Source organism: Mustela erminea, chromosome 19 (assembly GCF_009829155.1).
Source record: "Mustela erminea isolate mMusErm1 chromosome 19, mMusErm1.Pri, whole genome shotgun sequence".
NCBI lineage: Eukaryota > Metazoa > Chordata > Mammalia > Carnivora > Mustelidae > Mustela > Mustela erminea.
The window spans coordinates 59,831,278-59,856,693 of record NC_045632.1 but is presented as its reverse complement, the minus strand read 5'-3'; the positions used below and the strand labels follow the sequence as shown (position 1 = coordinate 59,856,693).

The window sequence follows — 25,416 nt, the reverse complement described above, 5'->3', positions numbered from 1 at the left end:
GCCTCGTCTTCCCTTTCTGCCAAAGGAGGTTGCGGGCGCCAGTGGGCACGGCCGGCTCCCTCCTTGGGGCTCAGCGGGCGGCCCTTGGCAGAGTGTGCCCACCAACCGGATTCTCCGAGGGCCCTGCCGTGTTGCCCTTGGCGCCCGCGGTCCCCCCACCGGCTGTGGAAGGGGCGGGCGGTGGGCCTGTCAGGTTTCCTCCGCCCTCTCCACACGGTTCGTCCTCAGCGGCCGGGCTGGGACGAAGCCGCCAGCGGGGAAGGGCCGGCCACGTGTCTGAAACACGCACACCCAGGTCGGCCCCGGGGGACTGGCTGTCCCGGGGTGCCCGGTCCTTCCCAGGGCTGGCTGGGCCACGTCTGCACCCTGCAAAGGTGGCCCAGGGCTCACAGGGGCCGGCCACGTTTGCCTTCTTTGGTTGTCACCAGGGGCTGGCGGCCGGCCGTGCCTGCAGGCCCGGCGTTGACGGGCGCCCACAGCTGCGGTGCACGTGTGCCCGGCCATCAGCTCCCTGACAGGCCGCAGGGGGCAGGGCGCCTGGCAGGAGGGAGGACCGTGGCCGCAGCTGAGGACAGCAGGTGCAGCGTGGCCCGGGGGGCCGCTAATGACCGGCTGCTTCCCTGCCCCGGGGGGCCTAGCAGGGAGGGGCGTCCTCACGGCCAGCCCTCGGCCCGCAGCGCGGAAGGCTGTCAGAGCCCACCGGGCGGGTGGACAAGGGGCATCTCCGCTCTGTACAGTGGAGGGGGAGGCAGTAATGCCATCTGTCGGCATGATTCATCTCCAGCCACAGAGGCTCGCCGCCCCATTTGCACATGTGCGTCCTGGGCCCGCGGGGGCCCCGGGAGAGAACGGGGCGGCGCAGAGGGCAGGTGAGGTGAAGTCACACAGGGACAGCCTACAGGTGGGCCGCCCGGGCCCCGGCAGCACCCCCCGGTGTTAGCAGGGTGAACTCGGGGCCGCGCCTGGGGCAGCATGGGCTGTCCTTCCGTAGCGGGCAGAGGACGCCCACCCTGACGGCCTCGAGCCGCTGGGCCACCCCACGTCCCAGCAAGCCTGCTGTGGTATTTCGCCCTGCCTGGGCGCTGGCTGCCCCGAGTCAAGACAGAGAGGGAGGCCCAGGGCCTGCCGTCTCCAGCTGCGGAAATGGCTGGCTGCGGGCTCAGGCTTTGTACGGTTGGTCAGCTTCCCCCGGAGGCCTTTCCCTGGAGGCCCTGCTTTGTGGGGCTCGGGGCTCGGGGCCCCCCAGGCCCTGGTACGTCGCGGCTCCACAGCCACCATGGACCACATGGGAATGTTGACAACGTGGGGGGCACGTGCCCCACCGTGGGCCACAAACCGAGTGACCAAGCCTGGAACAATGTGGAATTGACTGTGTCTGTCGCCTGGTCAGGCCCAGGAATCACCCAGGCTGCCAAGGGCTCAAATAAGGGTTTGCCACCGCAGAGGCCCTGCCCCCCAGGCTTTCCTGGGAAGGTCCCCCCCACCGCGCCAAGACATGATGCCTGAGAGCTGGCAGGGCCCTGGGAGCCATGGTTCCTCCGGAGGGGGACCACCTGCAGCCCCGCACCAGGGAGCTTGTTAGGGACACAGGTGCTCCGGCCTCCCCCAGACCTCAGGCCCTCCGGGGCGTGCAGACAGAGGCTGTGTCTGGTAGCCGCTGCCGGGGATAGGGGCCACCCGCCCCCTGATCTGCAGGGGAGTCCACACCAGCCCCCCCAGAAACAGCCCCCGAAGGACCCCAGTCCCGTTCCGACGGCCCGGGTTCTCCCAGCTCCGCCGTCCAGCTCACCTGAAACGGCCGCCCCTGCCCGCCCTCTGAGCCCAGTGAGTGGGAAGCCAGCCCCTGGGAGCACAGCTGAGGCTTATCTGCTGCCCACTGGGGCCTGGGATTGGGCCGGGCTGCGCGCAGAGCCAGACGTCCCCCGGGAACCAGCAGTGCCAGTCCACACCCGGCGTGGGTGCCTCGCGTCCCGTCAGCCCGCTTCACCCTGCCTCTCTTTGTCCCCCCCCACGGCCGCCCGCAGTGGACAGGAAGAACGAGACAGGGACGATGCCTGACTCGCCGGCCGAGGTGAAGACGCAGCCTCTCTCCACACCCCCCAGCATGCTGCCCCCGCCGCCTGCCGCGTCCCAGGGGCCCACCCGGCTTCCCTCCTTCGCACCACACACAAGTGAGTGACCAGGGCTGGGGCACCGGGTGGGCTGAGCGGAGGCCCCTGCAGCTGCGTGAGGCCCGTCCGGCGGGTGACGGGGGCACCGCCACCCCGAACCCATAAACGCCCACCGCTGGACCCTTGAAAGGGACGGTCCCAACCGGAGCCTGGAGGTTCACATCCTGGTTCTCCTGCTTTGTGGCTGTTTGGCCTGGGGCAAGCGACTAGAGCTCTCTGGACCTGGAGTCCTCAGCCACGATGCAGGACTGGCCCCTGTCCCTGCCTCACGGAATCCCTGTGAGGACAAGTGAGTTAATGCAAGTTCTCACCCGGGGAGTGTTGGAGGCCAGAGAGGGACAGGGAGATCCCTACTAGCGCACAGCAGCTTTCTCGAGGGCCGAGGTCCGTCAGAGGGGCTCTGCAGCTGCCGTGGGGGTGGGGGTTGCTCAGGACCTGGGGTCAGCCGGAGCCTGTGCTGCCAGGGACGTCGGGGAGGCCAGCATCTCTCTGGCCCAGGACTGATCTGGGCTCAGCCTCGGGGCACACACGGCGTCACGGGGAAGGTTCCACAGTCCACAAACACCACTACGGACCTGTTCCTTCGAGCCAGAAAATTCAGTGACTCCATGACTTTGGGGTCCTGAGTGTTTGGGAAGGAGGCGTTAGCCTTGGGCCGATGGGGGAATTGGCCGATGGGGGTATGGTATCCCGTGCCCCCCAAGACTAGAGGCTTAGCAGTGTGTCCTAACCATTTCTGGTGGGCAGTGGAGAGAATCCACATGGCATCTTTGCCCCCCACGTCCCGGGGCCAGGAAGCCCCACACCTGGGAATGCTTCCCCACGTTTGAAATCCAAGCAAAGCTCGTCTCTGGGAAGGGAGCCTCGAGTGCCTCAGCATGGTGGTGGACATGGCTTCCTCAGACACTCCTCTGTCAGCCCAGAGCCCAGGCCACATGGCAGGGCCCAGCTCCTACCTCCCTGTCATCCGAGGGCAGGCAGCCAGGGTCCCTGGGGGCTTGGCTGGACCCAGCCTACATCTGGAGAAAGGTGCTGCTTTCAGTGGTCAGGTAGCCCAAGTTCAAGGCCAGGCTTGGCCCCTTGTCTGTAGGACGCTGGCTTTAACCGTCACTAGGAGCTCCCAAGACACAAGGCCATGGGCCCTCCACCTAAAATGACGAACCCATCCTCCAGTGTCCGGTTCCCGGCAGAGAAGGCAGCAGGCTGTCTGCCGGCATGACCGAGGGCTGGGAGCCGGTTGCCCAAGTATGAAAGGCACGTCGCCCTCGGCCTACTTTCCTTCTTGGTCCGGGAGCCATGTTCCCAAAAGCACTGGTCTGGGAACCAGATGTTCCAGATTGGGGGCAGGGGTGGGTCCCATGTGTAGCTCAGGGTCCCTCCCGGCCATTCTGTCCCCCGCACACCCCAGGACACCATGGGATCACATTTCTGGCTCCATCTGGAGCAGGGAGGTCACGAGAGGCTGGTGGCTAGCACTTGGATGTCTCCGGCCTGCTGGGGTGTGCTTCTGGGCCCCTGGCCACCTCCAAGGGGCCTCGGTGTTGTGCCCTCACCCGTGGAACTCCCTGAAAGCCCTGGCTAACTGCACCGTGGCCCTGGCTGCTGGGGGCGGGGGCCTGGGAGCCATGCTGGCCAGACTGACCTTGAGCCGTAGCCTGAGGGCTGTGGTTTTCCTTGACTGATGACCGTCTGGGCACAAACTCATCCTGGAGTGGAAGCTGCGGTATGTCTGTGGCAGTGGTCAGGATGGCTGAGATGGCTCAGGATACCCTCAGAGGCCCATCCTTTCTTGATTACCCCCTGTGACAGGGGGCTCTGTGCCTGTCTGCAGTGTTCCAGCCCGTCTTGCCGCGCCTCTTGCCAAATAACTCCAGCTGGGACAGATCATATCTCTGCCTGCTGGTGTTTCCCCCTGCACAGTGGCTCGGTCCTGGGCTTTGTTTTCGAACTGGCTTGTCTGCCAACAGACCTCATGGCCTATCTGCTTGGGCTTCGGGTCCCTTGAGGACGGTCCAAGCAGGGTCACTGGGCACCTTCCAGGAAGAGAGCTTTTCAGGATCCTAGCGTCCCACCCATGCTGTTGGAGATGACACAGTGCTGGCGAGCTCTGAAGATCCCACAAGAAATGGCCCTAAGACCCCCCAGTACAACCCCATTATTTCACGGTGGAGGAAATGAGCCCCAGAGAAGGGACTGGACTGACAGAGTCCCAGCCCCAGAGCTGCAGGGAGAGGCAGAGGCGAGGGGCGGGCTGCGGGCGCCCTCGGAGGCGACCTTGCCCACCCCCCCGAACCTCCCTGGCCTGCTCTTTCCTGACAGCGTGTTTTTCTTATTTTGCTTACAGATCGAGAGGACGGGCCCACGATGTCCTTGCCCCACGGCCGTTTTCATGGCTGCTTAAAATGGTCTATGGTCTGTCTCTGTAAGTAAAATAACAAAAACTGTGGCCCCTGGGAGGTGCTGGTTCAGCATGCTCTGCTCTGGGAAGGCCGCGGCAGTGCCCCCACAGCCTGCACCCGTTATCACTGTGTCTGCTGTGTTCGTGAGCCCTGCCTCCCTTAGACAGGAGGGGGTTAGGGGCAGGCCCAGGAGGGCAGAGCGTAGTGCCCCGAGTCAGACCCGCATCCACAACCCTGCACTCACGGGCTGTGTGGCACTGGGCAGGTGGGGGGCCTCTCTGGGCTCCCTTTTCTCCAGCCACAGGACAGGGAGAATAAGGCAGGCTCAGATCCTGTGGGATCTGTGAGATCCTGTCAACAGCAAGTTGGTCGCTCAGCCCCAGCGCCCACAACCCCGCCCCCCGCCCCGCAGCTGGTGCGGCACCTGCTTCTCCACCTGTGAAACGGTGGTCAGCCCAGCACCCAGTGCCACGGGCAATTACAAGGAGCCGTGAGATGCGGCTGGTCTCACACGGGGCCTGGGACACGCTGGGCGCTTGGCGGCCAGTGGATGTTTCTGCCATTGTCGTGGGACCCTGCTGATGCCTGTGGCAGGAAACACTTAAGGGCCATGCTCAGGTCAGGCCCAACTCTAGGTCAGGGGGCTGCTTGGCCCGGGGCGGCCCCGGGGAGCCCCCGGGCTGTGATCAGGAGTGACATAACGGTCCTGCATTGTTTACACCCCAGGAGGCCATCGTCCTGCTGTCATCGTTGTGTGCTGGGCCCAGCCTCAGGGCCCAGCGTGTCCCAGGAGCCGCTGTGCTGACGGGAGAGGGGCTGGCAGGAGGGGCTGCTTGTGGGTTCCATGTCCCAGCGCGACCCCCGCCCAGGCCCCAGGGCCAGGGGAGCCACAGGGGTGCTCGCGTGTGCCCCCAAACCCCAGCCAGGGACACGTGTGCGGTCTAACTTAGTAACACACCTGTTGTGGGAATGAAAGCGCTTGTGGCCGGGGGTTATTTTCGGCGTCTCTTTAGCAAGTTGCTGAGACTGCCCAGGAGCCCGCGGGAGGGAACACAGGCGAGCGAGGGCAAGCAGGCCACCGGGAGGACCCAGGCGCCGAGGGCAAGCTGGTAAGAGAGCTGCAGGGGTGTCAGGTCCAGGCCAGGCCGTGTGGGGGCCCAGGAGGTAGAGAAAGCCGCTGGTCTCAGAGGCCTCGGGAAGTTCCAGACCCCAGGTGATGGCCCAGCTCTGCTGCAAGGAATCGGGCCCTTGCGGCGTGAGCTCCCTGGGCCAGCAGAGCCCTCTCCTGGCCGGGGCGTGGGGACGGCCGGCGGCTGTCATCACTCTCGACCAGGGTATCAGCTGCAGCCATCAGGGAGAGAGAAAACGGGCCCAGCAGTGGGGTCCCCTGCTCTTCCGGAAGGTCCTCCGGACAGCGCCTCGGAGAAGGTGAGGGCGGGAACGCTTCCTGCCTGTGTCCAGCGTTCACTGCCCATCGCAGAAGCGAGGGGCCCAGGGGGGCTGGTGTGTCCCCTCGAGGCCCCGGATGGTGCCCCTGAGGCTGTTCAGACCAGGGGGCGAACGGGCTTCGACTGCGGGTGCCTCCTGGGGAGGGGACGGCTGACGCCAGCGCGCAGGCCCCGTATGGGGACAGGAGGGGGTGCACGCCGACCAGGCAGTGCCTTCCAAACTCCTGCTGAGCGGCGGCCCGTTACTGACGAGTGGCCCCCAACACGGGAGCCGTCAGGGCCAAGCCTTCCCGCTCCTCTCGGCGGTAGGACAGCCGAGGCCACAACCCAGGAACCGTGGAGGGGAAGGGGACTGACACCCGTCCTCCGGGTCAGGCCAAGGGCCACTTGCAAATGAAGAAATGGAGTCCAGGCCCCCACTCGCACCTCCCAGGCAGAGGTGAGGCCGCGGGCAGGATGCCCCCTCCCAGCCACGAGGGCAAGGCCCAGTGTGTCTGCCGCTGAGGGCCTATGGTGTGCGGGGGTCAATCCGCGGGGGGCAGGCGTCCTGGGGAAGTGCATGGAGTGTGCGTGGTCCTGGCCACCTGTGGACTGGTACCTCCTGGCCCACTCAGGGACTCACGGATTGACGTTTGCAAGTGTCTCTGGCCAGCGGGTCTGGGGGAGGAGGCCGGCGTGGAGGGAGATATGGGCAGCGTCTGTGGGGCCAAGCCCGCCGACAGCAGCCTCCGGGTTAACCGAGGGCTAGCGGGCTTGGGGGCGGGCAGGCGTGGGCACAGGGGAGAGTGCAGTCCTGGGCCGAACTCGGGGGGAGCCATGTCCCCCAGCCCTGCAGGGCAGGTGGGGGGGGTGACGTGGACCCGGGAAAGCCACAGCTGGGGGAAGGCTGAGGCCCGGGGAGGTGGCTGGCGTGTGAGCCCGAGCCTCCAGGCCAGGTGAGGCCGAGAGCATCTGCAGAGGACACTGCCCGGGCCCGGTGAGGATGGGCTGGGCAGCCGTGGTCCGGAGCGGAACCCCCACCCCCATGGCCCCGGCCAGCGGACGTGCCGGGTGCTCAGGAACAGCCACTCACAGAGCCGACCCTGGTGGCATCCCCACCCCGGCCCCTAGAAAGGAGCTCCTGTCCCCCGTCGCACGCTCTCCGGCTGCTGGGCCTCAGCCAGAGGCCCCTGGAGGGGCCAGAGCCCTGAGACAGTCTGTCCCGAGGGAGCAGTGGCCCTGAGCACCCCCCCAACTCCCCGGCTCCGGCTTCGTGCGCAGCCCAGCGGGAAGGGCGGGCGGGTGCGGCCCTCAGGACGGCGCTGCACGCTGGGGCGCAGGGCTCTGTGCTGGGCACGTGGGTGCTTTCGCGTGCGGGGCTGTGTGTGCTCGTGTGCCCATGTGAGTACACGTGTGACAGGTGCGCGTGTGTCCTCGTGTGTATGTCTGTGCACACATGTGTGTGCCTGCGTGTGTGCGTGTGTGCACGAGCGTCCATGTCCCCTTGTATGCACGTGTCTGTGTGTGCGCGTGGGCCTGAGAGGACATGGGCACGTCTGCGTGTAGGGCACATGCGCAGCTGTGTACAGACACGAGTGCGTGTGCATGGGAGAGCGGGCAAGGATGCTGAGGCGGGGAGCGGGGTGGGGAACGGAGCGTACGTGTTGGGGAACCGGGATCAGGGGCCGGGGGCTGCCCTGAGCAGTTGCCAGAGGGGGCAAGGTGTGAGTGACCGCTGGGCGTATCAGACAAGCCTCAGAAACCCAGACGTGTCCGTCCCCTCCCACATCTGGAGCCCCTGCCACCGTCCCCACGGGCCCCAGCAGCCCATGCTCTCTGCCATCTCTGCAGACCCTGGTCATTGAGGTCAGACTCTGAGGCCAGGGGACCGGGGTGCAGGCCGGCCGGGCTCAGGCTCAGCCTTTCCCTCTGTCCCTCAAAGCTGAGGAGTGAGGTCTTGTCCCAGGACATGGCACAGTGACCCAGGTGTCCACCGTCCTGGAACACTGCCCCCAGTGTTGGGGCCACGGGGACCACCGGTGCCACTGCCCTGACCCTCCCCTGACCCGGCGCACTCATCACAGCGGCTTCCGGTCCGGAGGGCGCCTGCCCTCCCTGCACAGCCCGGGGCTCCCGCACATTCACCTCCGGGGTGTGGCAGCCCCAGACAGCGGCCCACCAGCAGCCTCCGGGCCAGGATCCAGCCCTACCCGTGCAGGGTGTCCAGGCCCCTCTGTGCCCCCACAAGCCCTGTCAGCCCAAGTGATGGGGCCTGTGGAGGCCATGGGGCACCATTTGGGCCGTCATGGCCGAGGTGAGGGTCATGGCCTTTCTGGAACGGTGAGCCCCTGATCCCCTGAATGGGGATAGAGGTCTGCAGGTCCCTCGTGGGGGAGAAGCCCCTCTGCCCGCTCCTAGCAGACCCCTGAGCAGCCTGGCGGGGGTCCTGGTGTGGTGCACCTGCGGCTGTGGAGGGCCTGGCCATGCAGCCCAGAGCAAGGCCAGAGGCCTGGTGCAGTCAGGGAACCACGCCTGCCCAGCCCCACCCACTGCTGACCTGGGCCTGTTTGCCCATCTGTGCGGGGTGTCCAGTGCCCCCATGCCCCCGCTGCAGGCTCTGGCCCTGCGGCCCCCCCGCGTCTTCAGCCCACCTCTCCCTCCTGCAGTGATGAACGGTGGTCACTCACCCACGGCCGTCAACGGGGCTCCGTCCACGCCCAGCGGCTTCAGCAATGGCCCGGCCACCTCGTCCACGGCCTCGCTGTCCACGCAGCACCTGCCCCCGGCCTGCGGGGCGCGGCAGCTCAGCAAGCTGAAGCGTTTCCTCACCACCCTGCAGCAGTTCGGCACCGACATCTCCCCGGAGATCGGGGAGCGCGTGCGCACGCTGGTGCTGGGGCTTGTGGTGAGTGGGGCGGCCGGCAGGGCTGGCGGGCTGCGGGGCCGTGCCGCGGGGCTCGGGCTGACTGTGGCCGTGTCTCCTCGCCCAGAACGCCACGCTTACCATCGAGGAGTTCCATTCCAAGCTTCAGGAGGCCACCAACTTCCCTCTGCGTCCCTTCGTCATCCCCTTCCTGAAGGTGAGCCCGCGTCCCCGTCCCCCAGCGGCGGGGCCCCCACGCCGTCCCGTGTCTGTCCCCCGCCTGCTGGGACCAGGCACCGCGCTCGGCCCACCCCACGGGCTCCTGTGTGGGAACAGCACTGACCAGCCAGGCCCGACTCCTCCTCGTTGTGGCTGCAGACCAGCTCCTCCCGCCCCAGGGCTCCGAGACCCTGCCCCCAGCTCCGTCCCACCGCCGTGGCCGAACGCACCCCTCCTCCCCGCAGCACCTGCTGTGCGCCCAGTGGCCCGCAGGAGGCCTGGGGACGAGGTGTGAGGGAGCGGAGCCAGCCGGCCAGGGCTACAGATCAGCAGGGGTGAGGAGGAGGAGGGGGAAGCCGGTGGACCGCAGGGCGCAGAGCAGCGGGGCTACACACCCCGCGGCCCAAGGCAGGAATGTGTCTCCCGTGTTCGCTGTGAGGCTGGAGCAGATGGAGGGGTGACCGGGACAGACGGAGGGACGGGCTGACGGACAGACGGGTGGTGTCAGAACGAGGGCCGCGTGGCCAGACGCGGAGGGTCGTCAGTGGACCAGGGCCTTGGCGCAGGGACGGAGCTGGGGACAGGGTCTCGGAGCCCTGAGGCCGGAGGAGCTGGTCTGCAGCCACAACGAGTACCGAGGGCTGTGAGCCATGGAGCTTCCTGGGCCCCAGCCCAGAGCCTCGGAGCAGGAATCTGCCTTGTGACAAGGGGCCGAGCGCATACAAAGTAGGACAAGCGTAGTTCTACAGCCCGCGGGCCGTTTTCTCCTTGCGGGACTTCTCAGGGCCTTCCCTCCAGCAGGAGGGCCTTGTGTCTCTGGAGAGGGCTGAGGTGAAATGCTTCCCAAATGCATGTGACCCTGTGACACTTTACTTCTGAGCCCCTCTGGTGGTCACAGAGCTCACTTAGGCGCTGCCGTCTCCCTGGGCCCTGCTCACCAGCACGGCGGGCCCTGGCCAGGGCTGCCTTCCAGGGTCTTGAGGACAGAGGAGGGCAGATGCTCCTGCCTTTGAGCCCCGCCCCTGAGCCGCTGCTGTTGGCCTGGGCCAAGCTAGCTCAGCCTCTCGGACTTGGTTTCTGCAAACGTGCCATGGACGTGGCCCCATTGCCATTGGGAAGGCAGCAGATGCTCGCTTCATGGGGGCGTCCTCATCGGGGCACGTCAACGTCTGTGGACGAGGCCTGCTTAGAAAGCTCTTCCCAGCACCCCTGCTGACCCCCGCCCCCCACCGCAGCCCTGTGAGCGGACGGCGCAGGAACCCCCACTGTAGAGAGCTGCAGGTCCCCACTGTAGAGAGCTGCGGTCCGGACGCCCCGGGGCCATCAGACGCCCTGGGCTGCCACCGCGGTCCCTACAGTCCCTGTCGAGGGGACCCTGGGTCCCGCCCCACGCCCGTCCCCTCGTCCCTGCTTCCTGCCCTCCCGCCCACACCCTGCTGGGCTCACACCCTGGGCCGGACGCCTGTGGCAGCGCCAGCATTTGGGCCCATCCGGCCGTCGTCCGCCAGTCGTCAGGAGCCCTGCCCTGCCCTGCCCTGCCCTGCTGCTGACCCACGCTCCCCATCTTTGGGGACACAGGGCGCCTGCTTATCCGTCAGATCAAATATTTACAGCAGATGTTGCAGTCCGTGCAGCTGCCCTCGTTGGCGGGAGGAGCGGGGCACATCCGGGGGCCCCTGCTCTGGGCCCAGCCAGGCCCCCGGCCCCCGACCCCGGCCCCGCTGCCCCACACAGGGTCCTCCCAAAGTCCCCTCAATGTGGCGCCAGGCGGGTCACACCAGGGCCCAGCACCACCTGTGACGGTGCCCTCTGGCTCTATGTCTCCTCCAGCTCTGTGGCCCCTTGAAGGGCTCCTGGGGCTCTCAAACCAAGACTGCTCTCATGGTCACCAGGCAACCACTGTCTGTGCCTGTCGCCCCCCCCCCCCCCGACCCCGGGGCTCAGGGCCAGCACTCGATTAAGGACACGGAGTCTGTCTCCCTCACCTGGAGCTCCAGGGTGCAGCCACTTCTGTGTGCAGGCCGAGCCCCCCAGGTCCTGCCCCCACGCCACTCCAGCGGAAGCCCCAGCCACTTGAGAACACGGCACTGTGGGGGTGCACGACCCTGATTTCCCGTCTGGGACCTGGGCTGGAGGTGGGGAGCCTCTTGCCAAGGATTCACCACCCACCAGGCCCACCGTGGGGTACGAGCTGTCACAGGTGTCTTATCGCCTGCCGAAGAGGCAGGAACTGTCGCGGGCCTGGCTCAGAGCCCAGAGCTGGGGTCTCGGGCCTCTCCCCCAGGAACCCTCACTGGGGCAGGACTGCCTGAGGCTGGGATACAGGCAGCTTCGCACGGCCCCGCTGCGGGTGAGACACGCGGGAAAGGTCTCACCCAGGGTCCCGCGGCGGAGGCGGGGTGGCCTGATCGCCGGGCCCGCAGCACCCCAGCCGCGTGGGCATCAGGGAAGGCCCTGGACTGGCCACAGAAGCAACACAAGCCCTCATGAGTTGGGGGGCCCAGTTCAGCCAGGCCCACAGTCGCACGTGTCCGTGCAAACATTGATTTCCCGTCTGTGAAGAAGGGGGTTCGGGGCCTTCCTGCAGTGTTGGTGTTCACGGGGCTCTGGTGACGAGCTCAGCCTGCCGACATCGTGGCTGGGTCTCCCCTGTGACCGGGGCCCTGGGAACACAACGGGGGTGACTGCCCCAGAGGCACGTGTGAGACCAGCTGCCCCGCAGCCCACCCTCGTTCTTCTGGCCTGTGGCTCCGCTTTCCCCACCCCCACCAAGGGCCCCGAGACCCCTGAACCCTCTTTTCAGCCTGACATGCAGCAGGCTTATGTGGTGGGGCTTCCCAGAAGCTGGGAGATGCTGCCCCACCCGACCAGCCCTCCGCCCTCGGGCCGGCTCCCAGCTGGCCCCAGCCTGCCAGGAATCCAGATGTTTCCACGGCGACCAGCCGGCCAGCCGGTGCCCCAGCAGTCCCCACCCTGCTGAGCCAGCTGAGGGGAGGCCATGGGGGGTGGGGAAGGCAGCGGAGGATGTTTGGCGTCTTCAGACCTCCCGGGACCTCCCTTCCCAGCTCCTGCTCCTAACGTGTCCGACAGATGGAGGGCTGGCCGCCGTTCAGCTCTCCAAATAGAAAACAGGCCTGGCGGCCGGCTCTGCCTCACAAACCCTCGCCGGCTGCTCCATCGGGTCTGGTTGGACGCGCCCACAGGGGGCTGGAGAGCCAGGAGGCGGCGGCCGCTCTGCGATGCCATGGGGAAGCTGGGGGATCCTGTGTATTTGCAAAACACTGGGAGCTGCCGGCTCTCCCAAGCAGCCCGCCTCTGGGCCCCCGTCCTGCCTGTCCCCTGCCCCCCGCCGTGCCGTTGGAGGAGCCCACGTGCAGCCCAGCAGCCCACGCCGGGCGGGGGGTGGGAGCAGGTCTGGGGCGGCAGCGGCTGGGACTGCCCCGGGTCCCGTGTGCCCCCCGGATGTGGGCTGTGCTCTCCTCACCCACAGACGCGGAACCAAGTGGTCACGTGTGTCCATGGGTCGTTGTAAGGATCGCGGGAGAGGACGCGTGTGATGGTGCAGGTGGGGTGGGCACGGGCCCACGTGTGCTCTGGGTTCCAGGCTGCTCGGGGCTGGGCTGGGCAGGGCACCGCGGGACGTGGGAGAGCCAGGGCTGCGCATCGGGGTCCGGAGCGCACACGCAGGGCGCGGCTCCCAGCTCCTCCTCTCATGGTCTGCGGGGGGTGCTGCCTCCTTGCCTCGCTGAGCCTCAGCTCTGCCCTCCACACCGCAGCTGACTGGGTGCCCCCACGGGTGAAGGCAGAGCCCTGCTTAGGAGTCCTTCCTCCGGATGCCCTCAGGGGAGGAAGCTCACCGAAGCGGGAAAACCCGAGCCTGGGGGTCCAGGATCTGGGCTCAGGCCCCCCTGCACCTCGATCACTGTGCCCACCCCCATTCCCAGACTGTACTAGAGGAACCCCAGAGAGCTCGTGCAGTGTGCCCGGGGTCCCAGAGCAGGGCTGGCCGCCAGCCTCCCGACCGCGCATCAGAGCACACTTGGGCCTTGGCCCCTGTCGGCAGTGACCGCCGCCGTCTCTCCCTGCCGCAGGCAAACCTGCCCTTGCTGCAGAGGGAACTCGTGCACTGTGCCCGCCTCGCCAAGCAGACCCCCGCCCAGTACCTCGCCCAGCACGAGCAGCTCCTGCTGGACGCCAACGCCTCCTCCCCCGTCGACTCCTCGGAGCTCCTACTGGACACCAACGAGCATGGCAAGAGGAGGACCCCTGACAGGTGGGGGGGGGGGCCGAGGGGGGAGGCCGCAGAGGGACGGGGTCCGGGGAGGCCACAGAGGGACAGGGTCCTGGGCTTGGCATCCCAGTGACTCGGGGGGCCCCTGGGAGGACAAGGGAGTGTTCAGGAGGGAGTCCGTGTGCTGGGAACGGCCTGGCTCTTCGCTTTGGGCTGCAGGTGGACCCGAGCGTCCAGGCACCTGAGGTCTCCAGGTGGCTGGGCCAGCCCTCAGTGCGGGTCACAATGCCAGACGCTTGTCTGGCTGCTGGAGAACGCGTGGCTGTCTTCCTAGACCCTCAGCAGAGGCTCAGGCTCCCTGACCGCGGCCCCAGGAGCCACCAGCGGGCGGCGGAAGCACGACCCCCACAGGAGGAGGGGAGTGGGGGGCTGGGCTGGGCCTCGCCTCTCTCCTTGTGCGTCTGTCTCCGCCCTGTGGCTCTTTCTCCTTCTCCCTGCCCGTGCCTGTCTCTCTTTCACCCCTCCTGCCCGGGCTTCTGTGCACGGTTCGTGGTCTGTGACCCCACCTGCTCTTTGCGTCAGGACCAAAGACAATGGGTCAGACCGTGACCCGCTGCACCCCGACCACCTCAGCAAACGGCCGTGCACCCTGAGCCCCGCCCAGCGCTACAGCCCCAGCAACGGGCTGCCTCACCCCACGCCTCCCCCGCACTACCGCCTGGAGGACATGGCCATGGCCCACCACTTCCGCGACTCCTACCGCCACCCCGACCCCCGGGAGCTGCGGGAGCGCCATCGGCAGCTCGGTGAGCAGAGCACGGGGGCCCGTGTGGGCCTGCACGGGCTGGGGAGCGACACAGAGCCGCGGTAAGAGACAGGCAGATGCCTCTGGGCCGTGTCTGTCCAGGAAGGATGCTGAGGAAACAGGTGTGGGAGAGAATCGGAGTGGAGTGGGGCGTGCCCCTGGCCTTCGGGAGGGCCATCTTTCCCAGCCCTCTGTCTTGGGGGTCTGACATCCCTGATGGGTGGGGGGGCCTCCCTCCCCCGGGGGGAAGGGGTGTGGTTGCAGAGCTGCCTGTCCCCTGGGACCAGGCATTCCCTCTATGGGAACCTAGAAGAGCGTTGGCCGCTGGCCAGGTCCACACACAGGATGTGCTGCCTGGGGGTTGCGGGTCCCTAGGGGCAGCAGGAGGCTGGGGGCCCGGCCAGCCAGCAGGAGACCCCCTGTTAGCCTGCTTCCAGGGACTCCCACACTCTGGGCCCAGGATCCCAAGAGAAAGCAAATGCCCCCCTAAGACTCACGAGCCCTCTCCGAGTACCGCCACCGACACGGGCGAGTCCAGCTCTCTGAGTGGGAGAGTGAGGCCCACATACCAGATCCCAGAGCGGCTCTCGGGGGACAGAGGGAGCCTCGGAGAGGCACCAGCTCCCACCCCGCAGCCTCCCGTGCGTCCGCTGACCTCCCAGGCTCAGTCTCTTCCTCCGGCACCGGCAGGCGTCCCACCTCTCCGGGCGGCGTCAGGAGAGCTCACACGGGGCCTGGCACAGGGGAAGGCCTGGTACTGACGGGAGGGCAGGCCCACATCACAGACGAGGAGACCCAGAAAACCCAGTGCGCGTGCCCAAAGCCTTCTCGTCCTACCTGCCTGACCTTCTGCCCCCTTCTGTGTTGAGGAAAGAGAGATGAAAAGAACCAGCCCACACCCCAGGGCCCCCAGCGTCCTGGGGAACAGCCTGGAAACAGCTGCCCCAGAGAGTCCCAGGGTGCCCTTGGGGGGCCCAGAGGCAGGGTCAGCAGAGGCCTCGCCCTGTACAAGGCCATCTCCCCACCCCCACTCTGCAGAAGCTTCCAGGGCCTGGGCCCAGGCAGCAGGTGACAGCATGGGGCAGGTGCTAATTCCCACCCGCTTCTGCTAATGCAAAAATAAACACCAGCTGTCAGGCACATCTCAGCCACTATTTTGGTTGGGGTGTGGGCACAGGCCCTGGTTCCGCGGGTGGCGGGGCCGGTGGTGGACGGCAGGCTGGGCCACCACCTCTCACGCTCACTCCCGCCGCACTTTGAAGAGGCATTTCAGGTTTGGGGAGGCTAGAGGACCCTCAGGGACTGGACAAGGCCTAAACAGTGAGAGCCCCGACCGGGCAGCCCCGGCCAGCCCTGGGTTACCGGCATAGCTCGCGGCCCCGCGGCGGGAGCATCCGAAGCAGCGTGCGGCCCAGAGCCTCCGAGCTGTCAGGACAGCCTGAGGACAGGCAGGCACTGCTGCATCGGTCGGTTCAGGGTTGTGTCTCACCACCGCTGGGAGGCAGGGAGGGCACCCCGTTGTTTCAGTCGCTGGCGCTCTGCCGGCCAGTAGCTGAGGGCACACTTGAGGCTCGGGCTGACCTTGGGCGACCTTGGGCCGTCACACCCCCTGAGCCAGCCGCGGTGTTCTCGTCTGTCGGATGGGAGCGACAGTAGAAGCCACCTTGGGGGGCTGTGCCCCTCTGGAGAGCCTTCTCACACCCTGGAAGGTCAGCAGGGTAGGGAAATGCACACGGAGCGCTGAGGAGAAGGGGCCTGGGAGCCTGTGGGGAACAAGGGTTTCCCAGACCTCCCTGTCTCCCAGGGGGCCCCCTTGGACCCAGCCCATGGGCCAGAGCCCAGCCTCTTGTGCCACTGGACTTGGACCCAGGAGACTCAGCAGCCCCGCCCAGGACAGAATGAACTGGGCAGCAGCCAGGACTGTTTCGCACGCAGATCCCTGTGGGGCTGAATGAATTCTCAAGGGCTCAGGACTGCTGAGGAGGGGGCCTGGGACCTGGGCTTTGAAGGGTGTGTAGGAGTCCAGCTGGCTACCAGGGCGTAGGGCAGCATGGGCTGGAGACGGGCTGGAGCCGGGCAGCGGCCAGCGACCCCTGACAGTTTGGAGGAGGGACAAGGCCATCAAAGTGGGGCCTGAAGCAGCTTCATGGGCAGCAGCAGCAGGGAGAGGGAGATGCGCTGGGTTTGGAGACAGGGAGGTGGGGGAGGGGGGGCCCAGCCTGGACTGAGGGATGGGGACCCGACTCTTCCTCCCAAACACGGAGTAGAGGCCGGACCTGTTCTTGACCAACCCCCAAGGCAGTGGACAGAGGGTCCGTGTTTAGGGTCCTCCTCCTCATCCTCTTCACTTCCTTTAGGCAGGCAAAGCCGAGCCCCAGGACGGATCCTGGGGTGAGGGGCGGGGCTTGGGGGCACTGGGCGGGGCCTGGAGTTCCTGGGCGGGGCCTCAGTGTGGGGCGGGGGCTGGAGGGCTTGGGGCTGGGGAAGGGACACAGGAAAGACCATTGCCGGGCATGAGGGCGGGGTCTGCGGGCCTGGGGGGCCTGGGGGGCCTGGGACGGGGGTCTGGACTGAGCGTCTGCGCACCCTGCAGCGGCGCAGGGGTCCCGGCAGGAGGAGGTGATGGACCACAGGCTCACGGAGCGGGAGTGGGCAGAGGAGTGGAAGCGTGTCAACAACGTGAGTGTCCCCGGCGCCCGGAGACTCCTGGGGCTCCGCCCAGCCCGCGGGGCCCTGGGGCTGCGGGCGGACAGGCTCCCTGTGGGCCCCGCTTTGTACCTGCCTGGGCCGTCAGCGCCTCAGAAGCTTCTCATCTCCACCCCTACGGAGAGGGTCTCCTCTGGGAGAAAGGGGGCTTGGGGCGTAGGGACCCCTTCCACTCTGTGTTCAGGGTCATCCCTCCCCTGCTTCCTTTGTGGGAGGGAGCCCCGGCAGGTGTGGTTCCCAGAGCGGCTCTGGCCCATCTGCTCTCCCCCGGCAGAGCACCCCTTGGAGCGTTGAAAGAACGGCCCCAGATGGAGAATCTGGCCGTCACCCCCCACCCCAGGCCTGGTGCCCAGGCAGCGGGAGGCAGTTTTCACACCATGGCCCTGAGCGCACTGTGGCGGGCCCTCGTGGCCGGCGGCTGGCCCAGGCCCAGGGCGTAGGAGAAGTTCCGTGGCCATCCCCCACAGAGCAGCCCCCCGGCCCCACACGCTCCCCGCCCCCGCCTGCCCGCCCACAGCTTCTGAACTGCATCATGGACATGGCCGAGAAGACACGGCGCTCGCTGACGGTACTGCGCCAGTGCCAAGAAGCCGACCGGGAGGAGCTCAGCCACTGGGTCCGGCGCTGCAGCGACAGTGAAGACGCCAAGAAGCGCCCTGCGCCTGCCCCCGCCCGGGCCCTCAACAGCTCCCCGGGTGCACAGGGGTCTCCGCTAGGTGCGTGCGAGGGGGCACCACGGGGGGCAGGGTTGCACGGCAGCGGCGTCGAGGACGGAGACCAGCACCGCCATTCTGGCACTGCAGTGTAAGGATCCAGCCCAAAGCCCCGGAAGCCCTGACTCAGGGCAGGTGACCGAGGAAACCGAGCGAGGCCCGGGTCCCAGCCGAGGCCAAGGGGCCCCCGAGGGTCCTCCTTCCTGGCAGTGCCCTGCCCACCCCACCCCCCGGCAGTGGATACAGGGTTCCGACCCAGGGGCGTGCCAGGAGACCCCCCGCAGGGACACACACTGTGTTCCCCTTACCCGGCTGGGTGTTGCCCCTTCTGTGTGTGAAGCTCGCATCCCTGTGTTGCAGACGCCCACCGGGAGTTCATGCCTCGGAGCCTCTCTGGCTACATGCCCGAGGACATATGGAGGAAGGCTGGTGAGTGCGGGTGGGGGCGCCGGGTGGGGGCACCCGGCGTGCCCTCCGTGCCCTGTGGGAAGGCTCAGGGCGCACTCAGTGTTCAGTGTAGGACGGTGGCGACCTGCCGTTTTCAGGCAAACGAGTGTGCCGCTCAGCAGAACCGACTTGGTCCCTGGGTCTTGCACACACACGCGTGTGCACAGACACAGGTGGCGGAGACAAAGAGCTGGGGTGCCTGCGGCCTTCTGGGTGTGGCACAGAGTCCCGTGGCCGGGGACACTCCCTGCACATGGGGACACACTGTGGGGAGGGCCGGGTAGAAGTAGGAGCCAGTGGGCAGCTTGAGAAAAAAGAGGGGGACGGGGGCTCCCTTGGGGGGCGCCTGGGGAGAGAAGCAGCAGGGTCCCTGAGATGCTTTGGTTCATGGGTGGATTCGAGGAGAAGTGTAAGGCAGAGGGAGAGTCTCAGACTCTAGAGAGCGGAGAGAGGGGAGCACCCCTCCCCAGACTCAGACCGAGGGGCCGCAGACGGGTAGCAGCTACCTGGGACAAGATGGCGGAGGCCCAGGCCTGGACAGTGAGGGGGGGTCCTCGTGTCCCTCGGCCTGTCCCCTCTGCCTCCGTCTGTCCCCGGGAGACCCTTGGCAACAGCTGCACGGCACTCCCGGGGTACCCTGGGGGCGGGCAGCTCTCAGGAGCTCCGCTGGCAGCCGGCCACGCCCGGCGTGCAAAGTCTCGCACAGAAGGCCCCTTGAGCCCTGGTCACCCCTACCCGCTTCCCCGCACACCACCGCAGGAGGAGCAATGCCAGGTAAACTGAGGCAGGCCTGAGCGGCCGTGGGTGGTTGCCAGGGCTGGAGAGCACCGTGAAACCCAAACACGCTCTGGGCTCAGCCAGACAGCTGAGCTCACGCCGCAGCCCCAGGCCGGCTTTGACAGCAATGCAGAGCCCTAGAGGGGGCGACCCTGGACTGCTTCAGCACGGCCCAGGAGAAGCAGACCGTCCAGGGGGCAGAACAGCATAGCTCTGGTTCTCGAGGTGGGTGCCGGCCCCGGCAGCATCAGCGTCCCTGGGAACTCATGGGTTCCGAGTTTCCAGGGTTCCTCCTCTCATGCCCATGGGGTCCACATCAGGGTGGACTTGGCCACACCCCCAGGACAGTGCCACCACACACTGAGGCTTGGGAACAGCAGCGAAGGGTCAGGCTTGGGAGACGCCCCCACACCAGTCTGCCACACGCGTGCCCGGTCGCAGGTGCACGCAACGCAAGGAGGCGCGGCGGGGCCCGGCCGCATGTCGACAGCCCGCGTGTCGTTTGCAGAGGAGGCGGTGAATGAAGTGAAGCGGCAGGCCATGTCCGAGCTGCAGAAAGCCGTGTCGGACGCCGAGCGGAAGGCCCACGAGCTCATCAGCACAGAGCGCGCCAAGATGGAGCGCGCCTTGGCCGAAGCCCGGCGGCAGGCCTCGGAGGACGCCCTGACCGTCGTCAACCAGCAGGAGGACTCCAGCGAGGTACGGCTGCCCGCCGGCCCCCCACCCCGGCCCCAGCCTCCAGGTCCAGGCCTCGAACCCTCACCGGGTCACCTCCCCGCCTCACGACCTTGGGCAGCTGGGGCTCCCCATCGCGTGGGTGTGGACACTGAGGGCTCCAGGGCTAGGTGGCTTGCTCTAGGCCACACCCGAGGCCTCGTGGGCCAGGATTCAAACCCAGGCCGGCCGACGCCTGTGCTCCGGCTAATGGTGACAGCAGGGGTGCCAGGTGGGTGGAAACCACAGGTGCACACAGAGCGCCTCCCCGGCTGCCACCCACGCATGTGCCCAGCAGGGGCATGAGCGCCAGCATCCTGCTTGTGCAGGGGCATCAGGGGCTGGGGGGAGGGTCCAGCAGAGCAAGGGCCAGGTGCCTCTTGTCTTTGTCCAGAAAGGGCTCTCGTGTCAGAGGAGTCCGGGGGGGGCAGACAGCTTGTTCAGGGGGCTCCTGGAACTGCCCTTTGGAAGGGACACACCTCTAGAGTCCTGGTGTGTGTGTGTGTGCGTGGACAGGCCCCGAGGGTCAGCTCGTGTGTCTGCAGCGGCTGCTTCCGCAGACACCGAGCTCGGGAGGAGCAGGCGGGTAGAACAGGCGGACCGCTGGGGGCCGGGGCAGGGATGTGTGAGCAGAGTGCTGGAGGAGGTGAGAGCAAGCCAGGCAGGGACCTGGGGGAGCAGTGCCCCCGCGAGGAAGGGGTGGTGAGGACAGAGGCAGGGGCACGCCGGGCCAAGTGAGGACGGTGTGGCCGAGCAGAGCAAGCCTAAGAGGCTCTGGGGGCCGACTAGATGCTGGGCCTTCCTCCTGGGGCAGGCATGGGCTCCCCGACCCTCGGCTTGGCTGCCAGCTCGGGTCCCTGCTGGAATCCCTGCCCACCTTTTGCTCACATGCACGCCTGAAGGTACTGCTCATCCCACAGAAAGGGAGCAGATGCCCAATGGCCTGGGGCAGGCCTGGCCGTGACCCCACACTGGAGCCTGGCAATCTTTACCCAGCCAGGGCGCCATGTTCTGGGGTTGGAGTCCAGCTAACCCGGGAGGGCTTCCTGGAAGAGAGGACAGGGTGTGACTGCCTTCCCTCCTGAGGACCCACAGTCCTGTAAATGCCACGTGAACCTGACCACAGCTGGCGGGAATTGGGTGCCTCAGTAGTGCGAGCCCAATCCCCAGAATGGCCTAGCCAGGTGGCCGTGGTCATGGCTGTGGCCGCTGAAGGCCACCCACGAGCTGCGGCGAGTCACTGGTCAGGGCTGTCTTCTTCTCGCTCTGGGATGCCGTGGCTGGACCAAGTGCGTGTGTTTGCGGCGTGTGCCGCCCCCATCAGCCAGGCCAAGCACCTGGGTGGACGGGGCCCAGCGTCCGCCCCGTAGCCACCCCCTGACCGTGTCCCCCCACCCCCCCCAGAGCTGCTGGAACTGCGGGCGCAAGGCTAGCGAGACGTGCAGCGGCTGCAACGCGGCGCGCTACTGCGGCGCCTTCTGCCAGCACCGGGACTGGGAGAAGCACCACCACGTGTGCGGCCAGAGCCTGCAGGGCCCCGTGGCCGCCGTGGCCGACCCGGGGCCCACACCGCCCGACGCCACGGCCAACCTGGGCCCCTGCCTGACCACGGGCGCCGCCAGCCCCAGCGAGGCCAGCTCTGCGGGGCCCTCTCGCCCCGGCTCGCCTGGCCCGCCGGGGCCCCTGGACGCCGCGCCCCGCTGACCCGTCCCCGCCCCTGCCCACGGCCCCCCAAGCCGGCTGCGGCCCATGGATGCCGAGCCCTCTGGCCCCGCCCGGCCCCGGGCGCCCCCCCTCCCCCAGCCCTGGGAGCCACTGCTGCTACTGCTTCTCTCCAAAAGAAAACAGAACCAACAAAGACTGCATCAACGCAACTTCCTCAGCAACCTGGCGGTCTCAGCACGACCGCGTGTCCTCAGAGACCCCCTGCGACAGAGCGGCCCGGCCGCCGCCCACTCGCGCTCCCCGTGTCTCTGTCTCTGTGACCCTTGTAGACTTTCTCTTGAAGATGAAATGTTTGGTGGCTTATATTTTCAGTGAAGAATTTTGGGGGGTTTTGTGGAATAGACCTACTGAGAGGTAGACTAAGGAAACGGGCTTTTGTCCCCTCCGTGATTAAAAAGGGAAACAGAACATGGACATGTTCCAGCGGGAGGTCGGAGCTGCCGTGGCCGGGAGCTCTTCCAGGGGCGTGGGGCCGACGCGGTGAAGACGGTAAGAATGATTCCCATTTCCAACTCAAGAAACATTTTTCAGAGTTTTTTTTTCCTTTAACGTTAAACTCTTTGGCTTTAAGTAGAAATCCAAAAAGGTTTTAAAAAAAAAAAAAAAAAAGGAAAGGAACCATTCCTGTAAGCTACCTTGCCAGCTAGCTAGCCAAGGACGCCGGACACACCTCTGCTCCAAAGGAAACCCAAAAAGCAAACACAAGACATCAAAATTCAAAATGGTTTTGTCACTGCCAAAGTATTTTGTCCACGGTTTTACTCTACTCTCGGACTTGTTCAGGTGTCGCCCTGTTCTCTTGCTTTGCCTCCGTGTCTGGAGTGTGGGGACCGCCGGGTCTGGAGGGCTTCGCTCAACGAGAGGTCCCTTGGGTTTCTCTGCCGCGACGGAGGGCGCCCTGCCCACTGCGTGCAGGGCCACCCCCGTCTGTCCCCACGCCCTCCGTGAATCTTCATCACGCTGCATTTTTCCACGTGTGGGAAAGCGCTAACGTGTCCTTCCCAGGAGAGAATAACTCTGAAACAAAACTGTGACAATCTGTTGGGTTGATCCGTGACTGCTTCTGGAAGCTCGAGGAGACGGCCACGGGCCTTGGAAACGCTGCTTCGCCGCCTCTCCTCCTCTCCCTGCCCTCGCGCCCCACGAGGCTGCCCGCCGCCACCCCGGCCCGGGGTCTGCGGCCCCCACTCTGCTCTGCACGCTGTCGCAGAAACGGAAGGAAAGCTGCAAACGAGAATGCCCTCGCCGGCCTGCTGGAGGCTGGGTTGGCCGCAGGGAGCCCCGCGTTTCTGTGCCGCTGCGGGGCCCCCAGCCCCGTCTCCTCACCCCACTCAGCTGCCCCGACCCTCTCACAGAGGACGTGAGAGAGTAGGGAAGCCCTCGCGGGGACTCCGTGGGAGGACCCGCGGTGGCTGGGCTCGCGGTCTGGCGTTTTCTTGCATCTCTGGGAGGGGTTTCCAGGACCGCAGTACGGGGAGTGACCAGCTACTGAAACTGGGGCTCTTGGGGGCCCCGCCGAGAGGCAGGAAGTCCTAGTATATGCTAATGTGAATGTATATAGTTTTCGAAGAGGTCCAAATCATGATGTTCATGGTGGTGATAACAGAGAAGGGTTGTTTGCCAAATAAAAACAGAGAAACCGCCGGAGCACAGAAAGCTCAGAAAATAGATTTTCAAAGAAATCAGAACTGTGGTCCTGCGGGGAGCAGTGGGTTTGTGCGATCGCCATGATCTCTCCCAGAGCTGTAGGAGTTCATCGTGCGGTCCTGGGAAGACAGGTTCCGTCCAGGAGCCGCAGCCAGGGGACTTCCCAAGTCCTGCCTGATGGTAAACCTGAGTCTCGAAGTCGAGACAGGCCTACCTTTCCTCCGGAAATGTCCCTGGGCTCGAGCCGTGGGGCCAGGCACCTGTCAAAGGTCCACTTCCATGGGTTTCGGAAAAGCAAGGACTGGTGTGGGATTTGGGCTCTCGATGAGACTCTGGACACGCCTGCCGTGCGTCCAGGCTTCCGTCTTTCTCTCTGGCAAGCGCCGAACCTATGAAAACAGCCGTGTGGGTGGTGTACCTTGGAGGCAGGTGCTTTTGGACTCTGTTCCCCAGGGTTGTGTCCAGAGTGCATCTGCCCTGGGTAACCTGGGGGTCTGGGTGAGCAGGTCTGAGGCCCCCATGATCCAGGTCCCCGACATCAGGACTAGGCTGAGGCCACAGGTCCGAGGCGAGGCGTGCAGGAGCCCTCCCCTGGGGCCCGCTGGCTTGCGCTGCCAGCCTGTGTCCCCGCTCCTCACAAGGCCCCCCTCAGGGTCAAGCAGGTGCACCAGGGAGTGTAGTGTGTCAGCTCTCCGGGGGTCTGAGATGGGGCAGCCCCTCCCCCCGTCGCTGTTGGGAACAGGTCCCTCTCGAGCCCGTCTTCCCGGTGTTGTTCCCCCACCCGTGTCCCGTATATCAAGAAGCCAGCTCCCGGGGGGCTGCAGGAGCCCAGCATGGAGAGCCGACCACCACAGGCCGCAGGCCAGGCCGACAGTGGAGCCCCTGCGGGCTGAGAGCAGAGCAGCTGGGGCAGGGGGCCTGCAGGGAGGAAGCTGAGGCTTGGCGCCAGCCACCAGGAGCTGTCCCGGGAAGCTCTGTGTCTGCCAATGCCTGCAGCGCCTCCCACCCAGGGGCTGGGGCCGGTCCAGGTTTTGGGAGCTGGTGTTCCTGTCCGTCATGTGCTCAGGCCCCATTCGGCCAAAGACCTCACAGCAGCACCAAACACAGAATCAGTAGCTTTGGGGAGGGGCTGTGGCAGGGTTTCTGCCTCTAGGAGGTGGGCTGGAGTGCACACCTGCCTTTCTTATGCAAAGAGGGCTCTGCTCTCTGCTCAGAGACCCTCGTGCCCTGCTACCTCCTGAGCTTGTAAACCACTGGCCAGTCTCCTTCCCGCCAGCCAGCGCCAGGGTTAGACACACAGGTGACCCAAAACTTCAGTGAGACGCTGGTGCTCATGGAGCCTCCCTCCCCCTAAATCAAGCTCAAAGGGCTCGTCTCCCATTCTGAGCCCCAGGTTACCGCAGCAAGGGGGAGCGAGGCCCAGAGCTCCCTCGCCCCAGGCCCAGGCGCATACAGTGCGCAGATGGGGGGGGGGTGGAGCGGGCAACAAGAAGGGGACGGGCCCCCCAGGCCCTCCCACCTCCCCGTGTTTGACCCTCAACGTTCCCACCCGCTCCTCTACCTCCGTTTCCCATCTTGCCGTGGACCCGTTAGGACATGTCACCATCCCCAGGTGGTGTCTTGGGGGGGGTGTCCCTGCAAAGATGAGTGCCTCCTACCCCACGTGTGAACAGGCTGGCCTACCCCAGACTCCACCAGAATAGAGGGTCCCCGTCCCGACAGCTCATCACAACCAAAGGGAAGCTTTGGGTGTTCCCAGGGCAAAGAGGAGAGCTGGGAGTCAGTCTTGGAGGTCCAGAAGCGTCAGGGGCGGGATGAGAGGAGGCAGATGCCCAGGCCAGGGGCTGCCGCCTGCGCTCCACGGGGGAGCCACTCATCAGGGCTTCTAGAGGTTCAGCAGCAGAGGGAGCCGGACAGGCCAGGGGCTAGGAGGTATTGGTTTGCTTTCATCTCAGTGACGTGGTAGAAAGAGATCCCAAATTTCTGTTTGCCGGTTTTCTCAAACATGTCTTCAAAACGACACCAAAGGCCCTTCACTGTTACCCGCCTGTCCTGCAGGTTCTAGCCTGCTATAGCCAGCGCGGCTGGCCGTTATGCTGCCCATCCCCAGCCAGACTCCAGTTGTTCCTCAGTTCTTTTATTACGACAGCTAACCCTTCTGACCAGTCACCTCTCTGGCCGTCCGTCCACTCACCCCCCCCACCCACGGACTGACCCATCCGTCCACACATCTGTCTGCCCATCCGTCCACACATCTGTCTGCCCATCCGTCCACACATCTGTCTGCCCATCCGTCCGTCCATCCACTCATCCGTCCACCCCCCCCAGCCTGCGCATTCAGCCAAACAGCCACCCAGCGCTCTGTCCGTCCGTCACTCTATCTCAGCTGCCACTGGATTCCGCTGTCCCCCATTCAGACTTTCTCCTAATCACCTGTCTGCCCACCATCCACCCCAATACACACCAGACGCATATACGTCCGTCTGTTCTCCAATCTAACCCACACAACTATGCCTCAGTCCATCCATCGTGTCCGCCTCTCCACCCCTTGAACCCAGAGTAGCATCACCTA

General features: G+C 66.1%; 1 protein-coding gene across 7 annotated transcripts in view; it reads left to right on the top strand.

The window, feature by feature from the left end:
• CBFA2T3 (CBFA2/RUNX1 partner transcriptional co-repressor 3) overlaps positions 1-22,100 on the top strand; it is a 75,708-nt gene extending 53,608 nt beyond the window's left edge. For 2 of the 7 annotated variants that reach the window (XM_032326117.1, XM_032326121.1), the window contains exons 2-10: positions 8,664-8,902; positions 8,988-9,077; positions 13,171-13,352; positions 13,893-14,116; positions 16,709-16,794; positions 17,339-17,537; positions 17,895-17,963; positions 19,267-19,457; positions 20,877-22,100. In XM_032326117.1, the coding sequence (XP_032182008.1) occupies positions 8,664-8,902; positions 8,988-9,077; positions 13,171-13,352; positions 13,893-14,116; positions 16,709-16,794; positions 17,339-17,537; positions 17,895-17,963; positions 19,267-19,457; positions 20,877-21,176 (1,580 nt within the window). In that variant the 3' untranslated portion in view covers positions 21,177-22,100. The other 5 variants (XM_032326114.1, XM_032326116.1, XM_032326115.1 and 2 more) reach the window with 5 other exon arrangements.
• The last annotated feature ends 3,316 nt before the right edge of the window (positions 22,101-25,416 follow it).